General features: G+C 32.1%; 1 protein-coding gene across 3 annotated transcripts in view; it reads right to left on the minus strand.

Annotated features, from left to right (window-relative positions):
- The window catches only part of Csmd3 (CUB and Sushi multiple domains 3), a 1,209,570-nt gene that overhangs the window by 68,709 nt on the left and 1,120,206 nt on the right, over nucleotides 1-20,655 (minus strand). For 2 of the 3 annotated variants that reach the window (XM_052161507.1, XM_052161505.1), the window contains 7 exons: nucleotides 17,483-17,563; nucleotides 16,772-16,885; nucleotides 13,087-13,275; nucleotides 12,573-12,719; nucleotides 9,966-10,154; nucleotides 2,332-2,517; nucleotides 1,080-1,274 (listed from right to left, as the gene is read on the minus strand). In XM_052161507.1, the coding sequence (XP_052017467.1) occupies nucleotides 1,080-1,274; nucleotides 2,332-2,517; nucleotides 9,966-10,154; nucleotides 12,573-12,719; nucleotides 13,087-13,275; nucleotides 16,772-16,885; nucleotides 17,483-17,563 (1,101 nt within the window). The remainder of the gene's footprint in view (nucleotides 1-1,079; nucleotides 1,275-2,331; nucleotides 2,518-9,965; nucleotides 10,155-12,572; nucleotides 12,720-13,086; nucleotides 13,276-16,771; nucleotides 16,886-17,482; nucleotides 17,564-20,655) is intronic. The other variant, XM_052161506.1, reaches the window with a different exon arrangement.

Raw genomic sequence — 20,655 nt, forward strand, 5'->3', positions numbered from 1 at the left:
GCCATAGGACAACCAAAATATCTTTGGTTAAGAAAACACTTATACTCAAAACTTATAACCAAAAACTTATAAAAAATGTTATCCACAATTATCTCTCTACATGCCAGATACAATAAAGATAGCTATCTGTAGTATTAAATTTATTAACAATCACAATCTCATTAGACTATTTATTCACTTATAAAATATGAGTGCCTGTGCTATATTTTATGCATAAATGTCTTTTGTATTCAGGATAAAAGGTTGAATTTTAATCTATGTATATTCTGAAACAAAATAACAAGTAGGTAAAGGAAGTTGAGAAGAATTTCAGTTGACTGTCTTTTATTTAGGTTGTTTTTACTAGAACCAAACAAGTTTTTAAAAATATTTAAAACACCCTGATAGTTTTCAATTTGATTAAATAATATTGTAGTTTTCTGGAAATCTGGTTATAGACAGTATTTCAAATATATCATGACATTAAATTAGCTCAACAACTTTATAAAAGTATGAGAGTTTCTTATTGAGGAAATCGAGATCAGAAAGACTAAACTTCATACAGCATTGTTTTGAAAACATTGTGCTTAGATTATCTGAGTTAAAGACCATTTTTATATTTATCGACTCTGTGACTTATTTGTAATAATGAACACATTATTCAGTTACATTTTAGAACAATAAATTTAATATATAAGACTAAAAATAATACAGAGTGAGCATTACATAAGCAATTAATAGAATTATAATTTAGCTGATAAAATAAGATTTTGTCCATATCTCCTAAACTAATTTTACTTTTAGTATTTGCTAAACATAATCAGTAAGCTTTAAACTGTAATGTGAATAATTTTCTTAGTGCCATTGTGTCATTTGTAATGATGGTTTACACCTAAAGTGCAGAAACTAGGAAGCCCATTTGGGGAAAGGGTTTTGAGGATAGGCTGGGTAACGTGAATGTTCCATCTTGAAGGAACATGCTCAGGGGTAGACAAAAAACAGTCTCATCTTTTCATGGTGTATTTAGAAAGAGAAGTAATATAAGACATGAAATCACCAAAAAGAGTTTCTGAAACAATGTGAGCATCCTGCATGCTTACTTTGGCAGTATGGTCTTTCAGTTCTCCAACTCCAAGTGCCATTAGGAAGGCATTCAATAGAAGCAGGGCCGAGTCCATGATAACCAGGATCACAGCTAAAAACCACCTTAGTTTTGTATTCATAATGAGATCCATTCACAATTCTCCATCTTCCATGTTCCAAGGTAAAGGAATTGATACTTGGACATGTAACAACTGTATAAATCAAAACGATATAGATGCTAGTAAGACAAGAGCCACTCTACTGCCTAAGGAGAGCTGAAGTATATTGATGTTTTATGCTGCCATTAATTTAGTTAAGTCTCTATTGTGCTTTACAGGGTAATGCTTGCTCATATTTGTACGTTAATCATTAATTATTTCTATTTCCTCTGAAACTGTTGGAAGTTCTTTGAATTAATGAGTTATTTCACAATTGGATACTGGATATATTTATATTGATCTCTCCATCTAGAATCCCAGTTACCTTGTTTGCTGTCTTTCCTTATTATTAAAATGTTTATTGAAGAAATTAGTTTCAGAAAATGGGCTTGATCAGAATGGTCTTTGTGAACAAGAGCTATAGTACCTATGTTTGTTTATTAAAAGATTGCTTAAGATACATAAAAGCAATATTAGGTAGCTTTTAAAGAATACACAGAATTGAACAATCCTCACTTTAAATGAAATAATGAGTTTCAAATGTTAGTAATAATTGTGACAAGAAATTGAAATAGAGGAAATAAAATATTACTTAAATAATTTCTCATTAAAATAACTTTCAATTATAATTATATATTTATTAGTATACTATGATAGTAACAAAAGTAGTTGAAAAATTCTAAATGTAAGTTAAGAAGAAATACTCTAAGGAAAGTCAAAGTTATGGATAATCATTTTCACTGTTTGCTCTTATAAACTTAGAGCTTAGTTTACTGAAATAGAACATTATTAACACATATTTTCAAAGGTTTCCTATACATTGAATTTAACAATAAATACCATTTTACAAAGTAAATAGAACTTAGTTATATCAAATACAAATATCATATTTGAGACCTTTACGTATTTTGGAATTTCTAAAATTGAACAAAAACGCATGCTTCTTGTCCTTTAGTATTTGATAACATGACACAGGTCAGTTAACTTTTATTTATATCCTAGAACATTTCTTTTATAGAGAAATATCTTTAATAGCCAACAGTACATAAAGTTTTAAGTCATATAACATCTTAATTGCAAACTGCTGACAAATTTCCATGAGTGTTCATACCAACACAACGAGGGGTCTTATTATGATTACTCCATGTTCCATCTGACTGGCAGGTGGCTGTGGTGAGTTCCTTAGATGACAGTCTGTATCCATCATTGCAGAAGTAAGTAACTCGTGTTCCAACCAAGTAGTCTGTTGTAAGTATTCCCCCATTAGTTGGGGCTTTAGGAATTCCGCAGGAAATTGCTAGAATACACATACACAATTAAGGAAACAAAAAAAGAAAAATGTCTTCAGGAAATGTATAACTCCCAAACATAGAGAATTGTTTGGGATACTGTCTTGTTTCCAAAAGAAATTTACAGGAGATCACAAAAAGGACTTTTAAGAATTTTATATTTGGAATAATTTATTTTAAACTGGTAAGAATTTAATTGGTGACCCTGTATGCTGTTCTTGTTTTGTTTTGTTTTTTCTTAGATTTTTGTCCTCATGTATTTGGTCATAAAGACTTTGTGGGAATCTAAGACAGGTAAACAATGTTGTGTTTAATGTTCAGTGCATGACACTGAGTTACATTGCCTAATTGGATGTAATCAATACATACTAAATATTATTAAGGGAACATAAAATTCTCATTGATATTTTATCCAAATGCTGCCCCCCCAAAAACCAAAAAGGCTAATATTACTGAAGAGACTTCTTTTGTCATAGGTACAGTCACAATATGTTATAGGTACTAATGATACTTTTGATCACATGGGCCTTGTTTGATACATACTAGGCCAGGATTTATTCTCTCAAAGATAACTAGTGTCTCTAAGATTCATTTTAGATGTTTTGTTATAAACTATGGTATGTTTAATTAGGGTGAACATTAAATTTCTATGCTATGTTGTTCTCTTGAATTTATATTATCCCAATTAATTATATTTACATATGTGTTTCACTTCATATAATTTCAAAATACTATATAGAAATTATGTATACTGAGTCCTTTCCATGTTTGCTGAACACTTATTCAATCTTCATTTCTCAGATGATTAACTGTCCTATAGTTACTGTAAACCATTTCTGACAGTATTTGAAACCATAAATAAAATAAAATTGTTTTATCCAGCCAGAAACACTTTGATCTATGATAGATATTGTTCTGCCTGCAAGATATGCTAATATAATGATGGTACAAAGCTTGTGAAAATAACTGGCCTGTATGTAATGTTATGCAAAGTCCATTCCATAAGATGTAATCCATAATCAATTCTGCTTGGGTGACTAAGAACCCGAGACTAGATTGCCTAGAGACCTACTGTAAAATCAAACACTACTTCTCTAAATGAATGAATGAATGAATAGCACAGTCACAATAAGAGAGCTTCCTCCTGCAGCAGTGAGCAATAAGTACAGAGACCCGCAGCCAGACATTAAGAAGAGTAGAGAGACTTTGGAACACTCAGCCATAAATTCAATATCTCCATTAAATGCCTTCCTTCAGAGTTCAGGGAACCCAGAGCAAGAAGAGGCAGAAAAAGCGAAAATGCCTTAGGAGATGGAGAAGACAAAGTTAACAAGGTCTTCTAAGGACACTCATACGTACTCATATAGACAGAGGCAGAATGCACAGACCATATACCGGTCTGTACCACATTGCGTCAGAGAGCGAAATGAAGTGGTCACATGACCAAGGATCTCTAATTGATAACCACTGGCAAATGACAATTTAGTTTTCTCGAATGGACTCCCATGTGAGTAAACAAACTGCTTCTTTCTTGGTTTTTTGTTTCTGTTTTTGTTTTGGTTTATTTTGTTTTTCCTTCGAGACAGGGTTTCTCTGTGTAGCCCTGGCTGTTCTAAAACTCACTCTGTAGACCAGGCTGGCCTCGAACTCAGAAATCTGCCTGCCTCTGCCTTCCAAGTGCTGGGATTAAAGGCGTGTGCCACCACCACCACCGGGCAACAAACTACTTCTTTTTATTTTTTATTGTTTTTTTTATTTGATATATTTTTATTTACATTTCAAATGATTTCCCCTTTTCTGGCCCCTCACTCCCTGAAAGTCACATAAGCCCCCTTCCCTCCCCCTGTTCTCCCACCCACCCCTTCCCACTTCCCTGTTCTGGTTTTGCCTTATACTGCTACACTGAGTCTTTCCAGAACCAGGGGCCACTCCTCCATTCTTCTTTTACATCATTTGATGTGTGGATTATGTTTTGGGTATTCCAGTTTTCCAGGATAATATCCACTTATTAGTGAGTGCATACCACGATTGATCTTTTGAGACTGGGTTACCTCACTTAGTATGATGTTCTCCAGCTCCATCCATTTGCCTAAGAATTTCAGGAATTCATTGTTTCTAATGGCTGAATAGTATTCCGTTGTGTATATATACCACATTTTTTGCACGCATTCTTCTGTTCAGGGATACCTAGGTTCTTTCCAGCTTCTGGCTATTATAAATAGGGCTGCTATGAACATAGTGGAGCATATACCCTTATTACATGCTGGGGAATCCTCTGGGTATATGCCCAGGAGTGGTATAGCAGGATCTTTCAGAAGTGAGGTGCCCAGTTTTCTGAGGAATCGCCAGACTGATTTCCAGAGTGGTTGTACCAATTTGCAACCCCACCAGCAGTGGAGGAGTGTTCCTATTTCTCCACATCCTCGCCAACACCTGCTGTCTCCTCAGTTTTTAATATTAGCCATTCTGACTGGTGTAAGGTGAAATCTCTACATCAGATAGAGGGCTAATATCCAATATATCCAAAGAACTCAAGAAGTTAGAGCCCAGAAAACCAAATAACCCTATTAAAAAATGGGTAGAGTTAAACAAAGAATTCTTACCTGAAGAACTTTGGATGGTGGAGAAGCATCTTAAAAAAATGTTCAACTTCATTAGTCATCAGGGAAATGCAAATCAAAACAAACTACTTCTAAAGGTAGCCCACGTGTCCAGCAGATGATGGCCAACAGAAAATGAACTCAGTGGGATCTTTGGAATTTCCTTATCTCATTTTGTTTTGTCATGAAAATTTTTTTAATTTCTCTTTTTAATTTTATCTTAATATTTTTAAATTTATTTAATTTATATATTTTATCTTCTCTCTGCTTACCTTTCCGGTCATTTCTGTATGTAATTTGTCTTCCTGTTCAGTGGTTTTGTTTGGTTGGTTGTTTTGTTTTGTTTTGTTTTGTTTTGTTTTTTTATGGGATTCCTGAGTATGTGAATCTGTTTCTTGTACCCTCTTCTGGGATTGTTTTCTTCTGTTTGTTTTGTCCTATCCTGTTGTTTCTACACCATTTGCATTCCCATTGCTAGTTGTGTTAGTTTTATTTTATTATTTTATATTATTTTATTTTATTTTATTTTATTTTATTTTATTTTATTTTATTTTATTTTATTTTATTTTATTTTACATTTATCCCTTAGATGCCTCTTTGTTTCTACTGAGAGACAGAAAGGAGTGAGTAGGGATTGGAGGAATTTAGAGAGAAACAGGGAAGAGGAGTGGCAGGAGAAACGAGAATCAGGATATGCTATCTATGAAAAAACATATTTTCATTAAAAGGTAAAAATAAGATGATTTGTGTTTGTTATGGACATTAATACATATTAACCTATTTATGTATATGTCTACTCTACTACCAAACAGAATTAGTATTTATTATCTGCTATATCTAATTTAGTGCATTATTATAACTATCAAAATAGTTCTTGTATCCTGAAATAGTTTCTATGCAAATAATTCTATAATTACATTTTTTACTATAGAAAAATGTAGGAAATAGAAATGTGTGTTTCATTTATATTATAAAAGTAATTTCTGTTTATCTATATTTCATTTCTAAATGAAATTGTTCCCTCTTCTTTCATAAAATCTATCATATGTTTAAATTTCTAACCTATTTTAATGAAATATTGTAAATGGAATATATAGAGTATAAATTGAGTCACATGTATTCAAACCATGTAAAAACTGAATGGCAGAAGCAACACTGCTGAATAGTTTGCTCTACTGTAATTTCATGACCTAAAGATTTTGAATAGAAATGAATACTGAATCAGAAATTATGTTAACCATCTCAAAAAAATGTTATCCTTTCTTTAATTATAAAATCTCTAAACTACTGTTGTAAAATTGAATGGTACAATGATACTTGTTTCATTAATATTTATATTTTCTGATATTCATGAGGGTGATTTTAATTTTTAATAAGTTCTCATTCCCCAATATACCCTGCCAATAATCAGGGATTTACTGAGTACCTACACTGACAAGCACACACATACACTTGTGTGTTTATGAAGTATACATGCCACATATGAAAACATACATACACATAAACACACACATTATTGAACCTAGGTCATGGTAAAGTAAATATAGATAAATGTTATGAGTTTTTCATATATTTAGAAAAATGGTTATATTTTAGAGATGCGTAAAATGCCATAGACAAATAACTGTACAAATTTCTTCTTTACAAATAGCTCAATTTTATCTTAAATAGTCGTTTAAGTGGTTTGAATGAAAAAATGCCCTTTAAATACATGTGCTTAGTGCCCAGTTGATGAACTGCTTAGAAGAATGAGAAGGTGTGGTCTTGTTGGAGTAGTTCTGTTGCTGGCAATAGGCTTTCTATTTCTAAAGCCTATGCCAGGTCCAGTGTCTCTTCCTTTGCTCTCGCTTTCTATTCACTAATATTAGAGCATACTTATTTGGGATTCTTGACATATATTGAAGTCCAGCTGAGATACCTTGCCTTGGCTACTAAATAATTACTGAACTATTGAACTTTCCATTAGAAGAGAACCATTAGTACTTTATATGAACCAGAGCATGTAAGCTATTCTAATAAATACATTCTAATGAATCCCACTCTACTAAATTTAGTATAATATTTGTAAAATTACTAGTATAATATAAATAGTATGTATCCTATTTTTAAATATTTCAAATTTTATTTATATGTTATTCACACACACACACATACACATGTTTACACACACACACATATATAATATATACATACATATATACATACATATCCAATCTTTCTTTTTCTAGGTCATAAAGGATATATATTATATATTTGTATATGTAAATAAGTGTATATATCTCTATATATTGTGTCTGTGAATACAATTTTCATGTGATGAATTAAATAGTTTAAGAGTTTAAATCAAGCAGGGTAGCAATGATGCACACCTTTAATCCCAGGATTCGAGAGGCAGCAGATATCCAGAGTTCAAGGCCAGTATGGTCTACTGACGGAGTTCAAGAACATCCAGAATGACATTGATAAACTTATCTTGGGAGAGGGAGGAGAGTTTTAAATTTCATGGCATTATTTTGTGTAGTTGAAGTTTAATTTGATTTGTTTATACTACCTAAATTCAAGAACGCCATTACATTTACACATGACATCTAAATCAAAAGTTCATCTGCCACACTGTCAATAGGACAAAACGGCAATCAACAGATTGGAAAAAAGATCTTTACCAATCCTACATCTGATAGAGGACTAATATCCAATATATACAAAGAACTCAAGAAATTAGACTCTAGAAAACTAAATAACCCTATTAAAAATTGAGGTACAGAACTAAAAAAATGAATTCTCAGCTGAGGAATACCAAATGGGTGAGAAGCACCTAAAGAAATGTTCATCATCCTTCATCATCAGGGAAATGCAAATCTAAACAAACCTAAGAGTCTACCTTACACCAGGTAGAACGGCTAAGATCAAAAACTCAGGTGACAGTAGATGCTGGCAAGGATGTGGAGAAAGAGGAACACTCCTCTATTGCTAGTAGGACTGCAAGCTGGTAAAACCACTCTGGAATTCAGTTTGGCCATACAACAGAATATTGGACATAGTATTACAGGAGGACCCAGCTATACCACTTCAGGGCATATACCCAGAAGATTCTCCAACATGAAATAAGGACACATACCCCATTATGTTCATAGCAGCCTTATTTATAATAGCCAGAAGCTGGAAACAACCCAGATGTCCCTTCAACAGAGGAATGGATAAAGAAAATGTGGTATATTTATACAATGGAGTACTACTCAGCTATCAAAAATAATGAATTCATGATGGAAATAGAAAATATCATTCTTAGTGAGGTAACCCAATCACAAAAGAACACACATTGTATATATTCCCTGATAAGTGGATATTAGCCAAGAAGCTTGGAATACCTAAGATATAATTCACAGACCACATGAAGCTTAAGAAGGAACACCAAAGTGTGGACACTTTAGTCCTTCTTAGAAGAGGGAACAAAATACCCATGGAGGAAAATACAGAAAAAAGTTGTGGAGTACAGACTTAAGGAAAGACCATCAACAAACTGCCCCACCTGGGGAAACATCCCATATGCAGTTACCAAATGCAGACGCTATTGCGGATGCCAAGAAGTGCTTGCTGACAGGAGCCTGATATATCTGCTTCCTGAGAGACAGAGATGCTGCCAGTGTCTGACAAATACAGAGGATGCTCTCAGCCAACCATTGAACTAAGCACAGGGTCCTCAAGGGAGGAGCTAGAGAAAGGACCCAAGGAGCTCAGAGGATTTACAGCCCCCACAGGAGGTAATACAATATGAACTAACCAGTAGCCCCAGAGCTCCCAGTGGCTTTACTACCAACCAAAGAATACACATGGAGGGACACATGGTTCCAGCAACAATATTACCAGAGGATGGCATGGTCAGACATCAAAGAGAGGCGAGGCCCTGGGACCTGTGAATGCTCATTACACCAGTATAGGGGAATGCCAGGATGGGGAAGCAGCAGTGGGTAGGTTAATGAGTTGGGGGAGGGGAGTTGGGAAAGGGGGTTGGGAGTGGGGATGAGGAAAGATAGCATTTAAAAATGTAAATTAAAAATATCTAATAAAAGAAGTTAATTTGTCATTTTGTTATCACAAGATCCACTGCTCACAGAGTGGTTTGCTTTGTAAAAAATTACAAATGAGAATGGGAATAAATTCCTGCTAAGGTAGAAAACAAGAAAAAATAGATAATTAACTAGAATTTTTCTCATAAATTTGATCTCTGAGAGCATAATATTTGCATACTTTGTGTTTAAAAAATCTACTATCTTTCTATACACTAAGTTAATTTCCATAATTTTATCACTCCAAAGTAACTGATAGGATAAGTTTGTGGCTAATACATGTAGTTAAGTATAAATTTGTGACTCAAAAATCATTTAACACCAAGAGCTGTCAAATTTTGTATGTCTCACAATCAATTTTACATTTTTATGCCTAATGTCCAAGTAAGGCTCTATGATGTGCATTTTCTTTTGACATATTTTATTTAGTTAATTAATTAATTATTTTATTTAATTACATATGCCTCCTCCCTGGTCCCCCTCCCAGAATTATTCCCCCTCCCACCTCTCCTCTGCCTCTAAGAAGGTTTCCTTCCCCTTCACTTCCCATATTCTCCTTCCCTGGGGCATCAAGTGTCTACCAGTTTAGAAGCATCCTCTCCACTGGCAGTCTTGTGCTAGATTTGTGCTGTAGGGGGAAAGGGGGTCAGGCTCAGATCAGCCCAAGTATGCTTTTATAATGTGCTTTTAAATTTGTATATTTAATATTGTCTATTTTGTGATTAATGTAAAAAATATATGGCTAATTTTTATTATTGCATGTTTCTATCTTGGGATAAGATACTTTACCTTGGCAGGCAGGGACTGGTGCATCCCATGAGTGATACCCATAGGATGATTTTCTGCAAACTGCACTGCTTTTCCCAACAAGTCGGAACCCTCGGTCACAAGCCCAACGAACCACACTGTTCAATTGTCCCCCTGTCTGACTGATGATGTATCCATGAGGTGGAGATTCTGGTGTGCTACAGTAGAAGGCTTTTCAAAGAAAAAATAATCACTGCTTAATTAACAATTAGACATCCTTTATCATCCAAGTTTGCAAACAATTAGGCAATTAATCAGTTGTTATTTTATTTCAAATAACCATTGTACATTTCAATTTCTTTTAAAATCTCTATTTTCATGACTTGTATGGTGTTTAACAAACCCTAGACTCTAACAATTTTTACTGTCATCTAAAATGTCTCCTGGTTTTAAATGCTTTTGGTCACCTGTGTGTGTTGAAAAGCTCTGGTATATAGCACTGAATTCAAGAAATTGAATTACCTATATTCTGAAGGGCCTAAATGTCATATCGTGGGAGATATGGGAGAATATGTTTATATACCACATTAAAGTAGTCTTTAGACATTTGTGTCATAGTGGGTAATCAATTTCATTTACATTAATGTTAAAATTGACTTTCCTATTTCACAAATATCTTTGATGTTCTATTACAGTTTCCTATAGGATGGGTTGCTTACAGCACTATAGATATTGCCAATAAAATAAAACTTTCTTTTTGTGCAGTCAGAAATGTCAAAAGATAATGTCTGTAGACTTTTCATTTACATACTTTGGAGACCATTCATTTTGTTGTGTTCTGGTTATGTTTTGAAATGTCACTGTCATCTGAGGACATAGAAAGTGAAAGATAAATAGTGATAAGGATTGAATTTAGAATATATGTGTCAGTAACTGTCACTTCCAGCAGGAAAAGTACATATTTACCATGTCAAACAATTCTTGATAGCTAAAAATAGTGATTTCCTTAAACCTATTATCAAAATTTGCCTTGGATGTTAGCAAAAATAAAAATTGTCTCACAACGTAATTAATATATTGCTTATAATTGTTTCATTTGGACAATTTCTCTTTATTTTGTTAAAATAATGTAAAATAAAATTTAATATGAAAAAATTCAAATTTTTAGGCATAAGAATATAAAATAAAATTGATGAATCTCAAATGGATAAATATTGACTAATTACAAAATTATGGGTGCCTCAAGCATATATATAATTGTAAGAATGTTCTTTCACCTTCAGATTGTTTAGGATACACATTTTGTAAGCCAATTAATAATGTGGCAGTTTACTTTTCTCATGTGAAAAAGCAATTACAATCTAATTATAATTATTAACTCATTCTTTTAAAATTAAAGTAGCAAGGCAGAATTATTTTATCTGTACATTATATGTAAAGATAAGTACATATTTATTTAAGTGTACAATTTATAAATATTTAAATTCATATAAATGAGCCAGTATTTACTCTATACAGTGAATAACATAAATTATTCATAATTGAGAACCTTATCAAAAATATTTACAAAACATTTTTAGTTGAAAAGATTCACAGTGATCAACATCCTAGTAAGTATAATTTCAACACTGAAGAAAGACATATTCTTCTAGCCCAGACTGATAGCATCTACTATCATTTAGGATTATAGTAAAGAAAAGAAATGCATCTCTCCTATAATGGAGAACATTTTATATTCAAACATCACCAACTTGATATCCTTAATTTTAAAAACAGTATACCTTATTATGAAAAGGAGAGCATATATAATTATGTCATCTTGATATTAAAAATATATATTGACATTTTCAAATTCACATTTTTAAAAAATTATTTTACTTATTCACTATACATCCCTCTCACTGCTCCCTCCTGGTCACATTTTCTTTTATTGTAATTTTTCAATTGTGCTCAATGATGGTCTGTCAATAGTTAAGATACTTTAGCAAGTACTACAAAATATGGAGACTAACTGAAAGAAGATATTTATAATTATTTCTACTTAACGTCATTCAAATGTCAGTTATTTAAGAGATCAGATGATACATAGACTACACTAAACCTATTTTGAGAGTTAAGGGAAACAAATCTATTGAAAAATTTTCAAACATTCAGTTTGAATTAATTTATAATTAATTCATTTATATAATTGATCTAAGTTGTAAATACCCTATAGGCTTTTAGTATGAAAGAAAATCAATTAAAAGATGAGGTGGAATTATTTAATCACAGATGAAATTTAGGCAGAGAGAGATTACCTCTAATTGTTCAAGAAACAACAATGAAGTATCTGTTAATTTTATTAACATTTAAGAGATTTATAGCTAGATTTCTCTGTCTGTTTTTGGTTTATCTTATTTTCTATGTGTTTGTCTGCATGCATGTATGTACACAGAACACATGCCTGTCACAATTTGAGATCAATAGATGTGACAGATCTCAGTAAGAGGTGCTACAGAAAATAAGGAGCCATCTTGTGAGAAGACTATAGATCCTTGATACCAATGCCCTTAACTGCTGAGCCTTTCTCAGTCCCTATCTTAACTCTTTAATGACAATCTCAGTGTTGATAGAGGTGAAATGGTTGCTACAGTCATAAACATCACATACCAATGTATCTTATCCTGAAGCCTTTCTTGTTATTGCCATGATCTGCAGACCATTGAAGAAATACTTCATGACCATTGCTTGTTACATTAAAAGCAGCTGAATAGTCTCCACTGAGAGAAATAAGCACTGGACTCTGAATGTTTGGTCCTTTGGAGAGAAAAATAATATAATATATATATAAATAAATGATTATATTCTCATTTATCTCCAGTGTTTATATTCTTACAGTAGTGTTAAATAACCAAAGGTTTTTGTTATACTCAATGCAACTTATACATATTAAGGGAAAACTGATACAAAATGATAAATGATGAAATGTGAAGTATTTTAATGTTTTCTTTAAACTTCAATTCACAACAATTTTCAAGGTACCTATGTTCTTCATATAGGATGGAGTTTGTGTCATTAAAATATCTATAGGACAAAAGCAAATGTTTGCATTGACCATGCACATGTACAATTTGAGTATTTGGACTAAATGTATGATTATCCAGAAAATATAACCCATGGTTACCATCATACACCTGAAGAACATCAAACTCCTTTTCTGTCTGGAAGAATTCTACAAACATGCTGATGTTATAACCCTTTTCCACTGATATGCTCCATGCACACATCTGCAAATTTGGGTAACTGTCAGGGTATCCAGGACTCAGTATGACTCCTGTGGAATCCAGTCGTAGTTCATTGGCAGGACAGAGCACTGTAAAAAAAAAAAGGCATCATTTCAAGTCTTTTGGAACATAAGTAAAAGTTGTATTGTTAATACTATATGCTTGTTTATGTTCATTTACTATAAAGAAGACAACAGCTGATTTGTATTGTTATTAAAGAAAGATAATAATAATTTGTGTTAAATAAGTTTTATTAAGGTATTAGTTAAAATATGAAGTAAAGCCCTAAAATTTATAGTATTTATTTCTTCTCTTTATTACATCAAAAATGCTCTTTTGGGAAATAGTTACATGGAAAAGATAATACATTTTTAATTCTTCATACTTTCCCAATTGTTGTATTCTTCAATATTTCCATCTGTCTCTCTTATCTACATGTTAGTTTCATACCTTATTATCCTTATTTTTAGCAAATTTTCTTCTCTTCCTATACTTTCAACTCACTCAGGTGCATGGGCCAATGATAAAGTAACATTCTCTCAAGGCTCATTTTGTGCAAAGTTATTTCTGATCTCAGGAAAGTAATTAAAACCATGAAGACTTTATGTAATTTCCAGTCAGCAGTTACCCTGAAGCTCTAGTGTTAACTCCAGATCCTATATATTGGCTTAAAGACAAATTCTTCTTTCATATTGCTTCTGGCACATTATGAGATATACCAAGAATAACAAAGCAACACAATTATGGTCTATAACTCTCCAATAATGCTAATTATTTTAACTCTTGTGTTTACATCATTTGAATATTAGAACGAATAGTGAATTTATCTAATTTAATTTTGGTTTGAAGATAGATAATAACTAAATTATCAGGCCTTTATTACACCAAAGAGGTCATCTAAAAGATAAAGTAAAAGATCATATGGTTTCCAGTGTAAAATTGTTCATTATGAATCACATTGTTCATAAATACATCCACATACATCAAACATGATTAAAACTTGTATAAACCAAAACTTTCTGTTAAAATGAAGGACATGACTATAACAAAGCATCCGTTCTAACACTGTTAAATGCTTTTAACTTTAGATTGACGGTTGGAGAGATAGCCCAGTGGTTATGAGCACTGGTTTCCCTTCCAGAGGACTTGGGTTCAATTCCCAGCACCCACATGGCAGCTCACAACTGGACCTATTGTTCCAGGAAATCCAACACACTTACATAGGCTTATTTGTAATGTAAACACCAGTGAACACTGAGGTACATAAAATAAAAATAAATATTTAAAAAATTTTGTACCACAATTCCAGTGTTTTCACTGAGGAGATTGTAGTGATCATAGAAACATTTGAATTCATAATTTTTAACATTTTGATAGATTGGAAATCAATCACATGACATTTTCTTATTCAACTAGCATATATGTAGTTCTCCAATTATGACATTAGATCTCCCTGAATCAAAATAATTAGATTTTGATCTTATTAATCTGTTTTAATAAATAATGTCTAAAATACAAAATATAATGAATAAAATTAACTTAAATAAATGGTTTCCTATTAGTAGGTTACAGGGTGAGGTTTAATATTTTAGACAATTTAATATTTTGAATTAATGTTTCTATATAGTACAAAAATAGAAAACGTTAACTGAAAACTTTTAAGTCAATGTTTTGCTTAAGTAACTTGTCAATTAATTCATAAAGAAACACAATTGACATATTCTAAAATATGACCAATTACATATTGGTTAGCCTCTAAAGTGTTCTGTGATTAGATACTAAACTAATAATAATAACACAGAAGAACTCTGTTGTAATTAATGTAAGAAAATTTTGATTTTAGAATAAAGACATTGAAAACACAGGAAAAGCCTGACTGTGAAATACTAAGGCTGCCCTTTGTTTACTTCCATGTAAGAACTATTGAATTAGGATTTAACATGGAGACTTTCTATCGAAGAGTTTGCAACTTAGCTTGTATGTTTTGGTCTAGGAAAAAAAAATGTGTCATGACCCTGATGTGCCATGACATCTTCTATGCCTGCACGAGTATTTTTCCATGCCCTATATCCTATACTGAGAGCAGAAAACCCTACATTCTCCATTTGTTCCTTTTTTCTGTACATGAATTTGAATTCTATATAATCCTAAATTGGCTACAGAAAAGTCTTCTGTGAAGAAAGTATTTGAATGAATGAGATTCACATTGTGGATATAAATTACAGACTTCAGAAGGAATATTCAGCAACTTGAGGATGTTCATGCGACCCTGACTAAAGTCATAAGATACTTTCACAGTATGACTAGTTCATAATTGTTTTTCTTTCTGCTAATTTCATGTGCTCCTCTGAAAACCCTTTATCATATGCTGATTTCTACTTTGAGTACTTAAAATAATAATCAATTTATTACTGCTTTTTGAGCCATAAACCCACTTTGTAGTTAAGACTGGCTTCAACCTCAGTATATACCCCAGGTTGGCTTCTAATTTGTGGGCCTTAGCCTTTAAAGTGTTGAGAAACCAGATATGAGTCAAACTGGCCTAAATATGTTTTTAGGTTTTCTAGTAAAGGTTACTGTTTAGGAAACAGATTTCTGTGTGTGAGAAACAATTGAATGAAGGAATGAGTCAAGAAACTCTAATAATAAAACATAATAAAACAGTTTAATTGTGTTCAAATCAGTTACCATAAATAATAAGTTTCTGTGAGGTAGACTTATGACGAGCACAAATGAACAGAAAATGGTGTTTAAACATCTTAAGTATATTAGTCTTTCAAATCCTATCTTTAACTGTCATGGTGGCAGATCCAGTTCCAGTTCTCTTATATGTCTCCTTTCATATTCTACAGACATTTAGACAATCTTTCTGCTAAGTGTTTGCTAAGAAAGCTTTCACTGGCCTTTTGGAAGGCAGGGTTTCTTGCCTCCTTCAAGCTGTGTCTGACTCAAACCTAGTTACTTATCATTATTTCACAGGTGCCCAGGATATGCTCTGAATATTGTTTGCTGTTACTGGGAGACTGGCCTGATATACTCTGATGCTTATGTAGCATGCTTGATTAAATGTTGCTTGCTTGCTTGCTTGCTTTGGTGTGTATCCATTTGCTCAGTCCACATCTTCATATTCTTACATCTAGTATATAAGGAGTTCTATAGCAAATGATTAGAATACCTTTCTCCTAATAAAATTAATTATATCCTTGGGCTTTCTTTCAGGGATCCCTCCCCTTTGTTTTACCTTTAGTCATACCCTATAGAGAAAAAAAATACTTCATATAAGTGGAACTGATATTAAGCTAATTATAAAAATTAAAAATCAGAAAAAGTGAAATATTTTTTAATTAGCCCTTTTAAAAAAATAATTGGATTTTATACCTCTAAGTCATATTACCAATACTGGAAATATTTTCTTTTTATTTTTTTCTATTCTGACTTAAATATAAAACAAATGTTTATGAATTCAATACCCACGAGTGAGGTGTTGCTTTTTGTGTAATCCCAGCACTCACAAGGCAATGGCAGGTGAAATGTCAATATGAGTCCAACCAAGACTATAAGGAAATAATTATGAAACATCAGTACCTTGACATACTGGAGGTGCCCCATCCATCTGCAGTCGCTCTCCCAATCTGCAGGTCAGAATTGCATTGCCAACCAGTGTAAATCCTGGAAGACACTGATATCTGATAATATCACCTTTTAATGAAAAAAAAGAAAGAAAAGAAAGGAGCCTTCAGACAAACTACAGTATACTGAATACCTGTTTTAATTTAGGAGCAGAATTATTTACATTTACTCACTTTGAGTTACTTTTAAAATACCATAAAGTATAAGCAGCAATAACTCTTGAATACTGAATAAGTGAGCCTTGATTGCACTGAACAACCATGAATGAAGACTGACTTTAGCTACTAATACAGGTTTCATGATGGTTACCAGCTACATTGAAGATGTGGCCAAGAGGGACTGATTTGGTTTACATACACATGCTCCTCATATTGTTAGAAGATTGCCATCTATTGTTTATTAATAAAATTTATTATTAAAGCATCCATCATGTATTGTGAAACACATGTTCTTCAAGATCACAAAACAAATTTAATGTCCTAGAAAAAGAGAATTAATTTTTGTGTTTCAATGTTCCTTTTCTTCTTTTTACTATTTTCCCTCCTTCATAATCTCAACAAATCCCATCAACCTACAGGCTATTCCAAATGTACTTTTTATATTTATTTGTAAGAAAGACAGTTCTGCTATGAGGGTATTTTTTGGAAGTTCTTTTAAAGACATTACCTATTTCAAATTCATCATCTTCTGTCAGAATTTCTGCATTAGGGACAGGTGGTGGAGGTTGGCACACTCTCAGTTGGTAAGCTAAAAATAAATAAACATTTTATGCTTATTCCTTTTCTGAAAAACTTAATGCATACATGTACAAGAAAATTATACAAAAGTTTTTTAAAAGAATGAACTATATTTTGTTTTTAAACAATCAAGTACTCATTTTTTTTTAAAAAGTCCTATAATCAAACTAGAAAACAATTGCTTCTTTAGTTCTTAGAATATTTTTGCATCTTACACTGTATTTTTGCCCCCTAATCATGCTAGGTGGTTAGTAAAATCTTGTTGTTTTGTTGTTATTGTTTTGTTATTGTTGTTGTTGTTTCTTAGCATGATCATAATTTAGAAAGATGCATTTATGTCTTTATTTGATCAATACTGTCTAGCCTCAAGGTCCATCATAGGACTCCTTCTACTTAGGAAGGTTACTGACATCTAATAACAGCTCATTGTGTAGGAAAACTTATAAACACTTTGCTAATAGTATCTCAATTGACCTTCAAAAACTTATCTATGTAACTATTCTATAATGATTTCCATTATGCCAATGAGAAAACTATTGAAAGGAGGCTTAAAAGTGCCCAAATCATGCAGTTGTATTTGCTGAGCTCAGTGTAAACCTACTGCACCTAACTTTTGAATTTTAATTCATCCTGGGACATCAATGTACCTGTGAGATATGTGTATGGTAATATAGTGTTTGCAGTTATCATTATGATCTTAAAATAATAATTCTCATTTAAGATGATATTTGATTTATTTAAAAACCATTAATATTTCTGAATACAAACTTCATAGAACCTAAAAATTAATGATACAACTATATTTTGATATAATGATACAACTAATGATACAACTATATTTTATTAACATTGTTTTCTCTAATAGGATATTTTCAAACCTACTAAATGGTTCTTCAAATCAGAAATAAATTTTCAATTGCAGAAAATGAATGTATTACATATATTATGTTTTGCAACTTATGGAGAATAGAAAGATAGAGAATGTTACATGAAAACAATTCATTCGACATGACTAAGAGTGAGAACACATTTTAATATTCTCTTACTTAGAGCCTACATCTTCAATATTTCACCTACTTCAAGGATTAATGTCAAACTTAGGAAGATCAACCAGACTTGTCAAGAAAGATTCCTCCTATAAGAGGAAATTACTGGAATAAATGCTGAGAACAAGTAATGTTTTTCCAGTTCTATATGCTTATAAAACATAGGGATTATTTCAGATTCATGGTAGAAAAGAAAAGAAATGTTGCACATAAAATTTAGTGATGGATTCTTGGTGATTTATTGGCATCTAACTGGAAGTCATTTATAAAAGGTTAATTAGGTAGTACAGAAAGAAGAATTTTGAAATAAACACACATACACACATACACACATACACATACATATACAATTATATATATATGTGTTTGTGTATATACATATATGTGTATATATATATACACACATATATATATATGGAGAGAGAACTCAATGATTTAATTGCTAAATATAAAAACATGAGAACCAAATCATCTCTTCTATGATCCTCAATGAATTTCTCTATTACAGTGTAAATTTAAATTCACAGAATCATGTTATAAGTATAATACATATAATCAGAGTTAGATGTGACATGTATTTTTACCCATATACTTCTCTAATTGCTCATTGTTTTAGAGTTGAAGTAGATTTTAAGTTACCTAAGCAAAAATACTTGCTTAACTTCTTTTTTGTACAACTCTATAATGGCCACCTATCATATGTGTGATTCAAAAAAGTATGTTCTAAATGAATGCCCTGTTATAGGTTTATAAAAATGTAAGGGTCTCTAAACATTTTTTCTTTTTTAAAATGTCTTGAAGACAAAAAAAGAAAAAAAAAAAAACAGCGACAAAACAGAGGCAACTGTAAGTAAGAAAATACCTAAGGCAGAACCTAAGTAGGATCTGCCTGGAAAGCTGTTCTGGAAGACTGCAAAGCTCTCATAAAACATAAAGACTGAAAATTATAGGAGAAATTGGTTTCATCTGTCCTTTAACATTGAAACAAAGTACTAATTAAAACTCATCAAATAATAGGATGTAGCAAGCACTCTAGTCTGCTTAGTTTCTGATTATCTGCTCCTTAAAATAATTCTAGAATCTGAGATTGTTGCTGCAAATATCATACCTGTACCATATTATACCTGCTATGCCATGTTGAATGGTGCCCCTTAAACTGATAACTTTCTTGAATATCAGATTGTTGTGTGAAACAGATAGTTAAGTTCTCTTAATATTTAATTGGAGTGAATCTATAATTTAGTGACAGTTATCCTTACAAAAAAGAATTAGTGAGACACAAAGACACAGCATTGTTTTGGTTGAAGAGATCATGATTCACATTGATAATATAGCACAATTTTTATTGCCTCATTCCCAGAAGGTAAGAGACAAGAAGGGGCCTCATACAGCTTTCTGGGATGGCATGAATATGTTTGAACACAATAACTTACTTTTGAGTCCTGTCTCTGCTTCAGGGAGCAGCTTTTCTTTCATTAAACTTAATTAGACCAACTTAACAAGAAATATATACATATGTAATGTCCATGCATGAAATAACAATTTATGAAAGGGGGACTATTAATTTGAAAGAGAAAATGGGAAGTGTATGAGAGTATTTGGAATGAGAAAGGGGGAGAGATGTAATTTAAAATATATCTCAAAATTAAACAAAAAGCTTTGCTTATCTGTTTTTAGGTTAAAAAAAGGAAGGAAGGGAAGAAGGGAAGGGACAGGACAGTTTAGTCAAGTGCCACTTTTCACTGAAAAGTGAAGATAACAAGGTCTAGATAAGCATCGTCTTAGGAGAAGAGTCTATCAAAGAATAAAGAGAGGAAAAAACTATTTGTTGCTTTAATCAATTCATGGTAGTTTTATTCCAGAAATCCTAGGAACCTAATAATCCACATTATTACACTGGAATTCAGTGTGTTTTTCTTTTAAAGTTTTGTATCTCTTTTTCATATCATTAGCTGTTGATTAATCTAGACAGCATTCAAAGTCCTTGTTACTCAAGTAAGAAGACTAGAGCCCTAATTCTCAAAACCTTCAGAGATACCTGGCCAACTAAGTAGAG

Source organism: Apodemus sylvaticus, chromosome 17 (assembly GCF_947179515.1).
Source record: "Apodemus sylvaticus chromosome 17, mApoSyl1.1, whole genome shotgun sequence".
Taxonomy (NCBI): Eukaryota; Metazoa; Chordata; class Mammalia; order Rodentia; family Muridae; genus Apodemus; species Apodemus sylvaticus.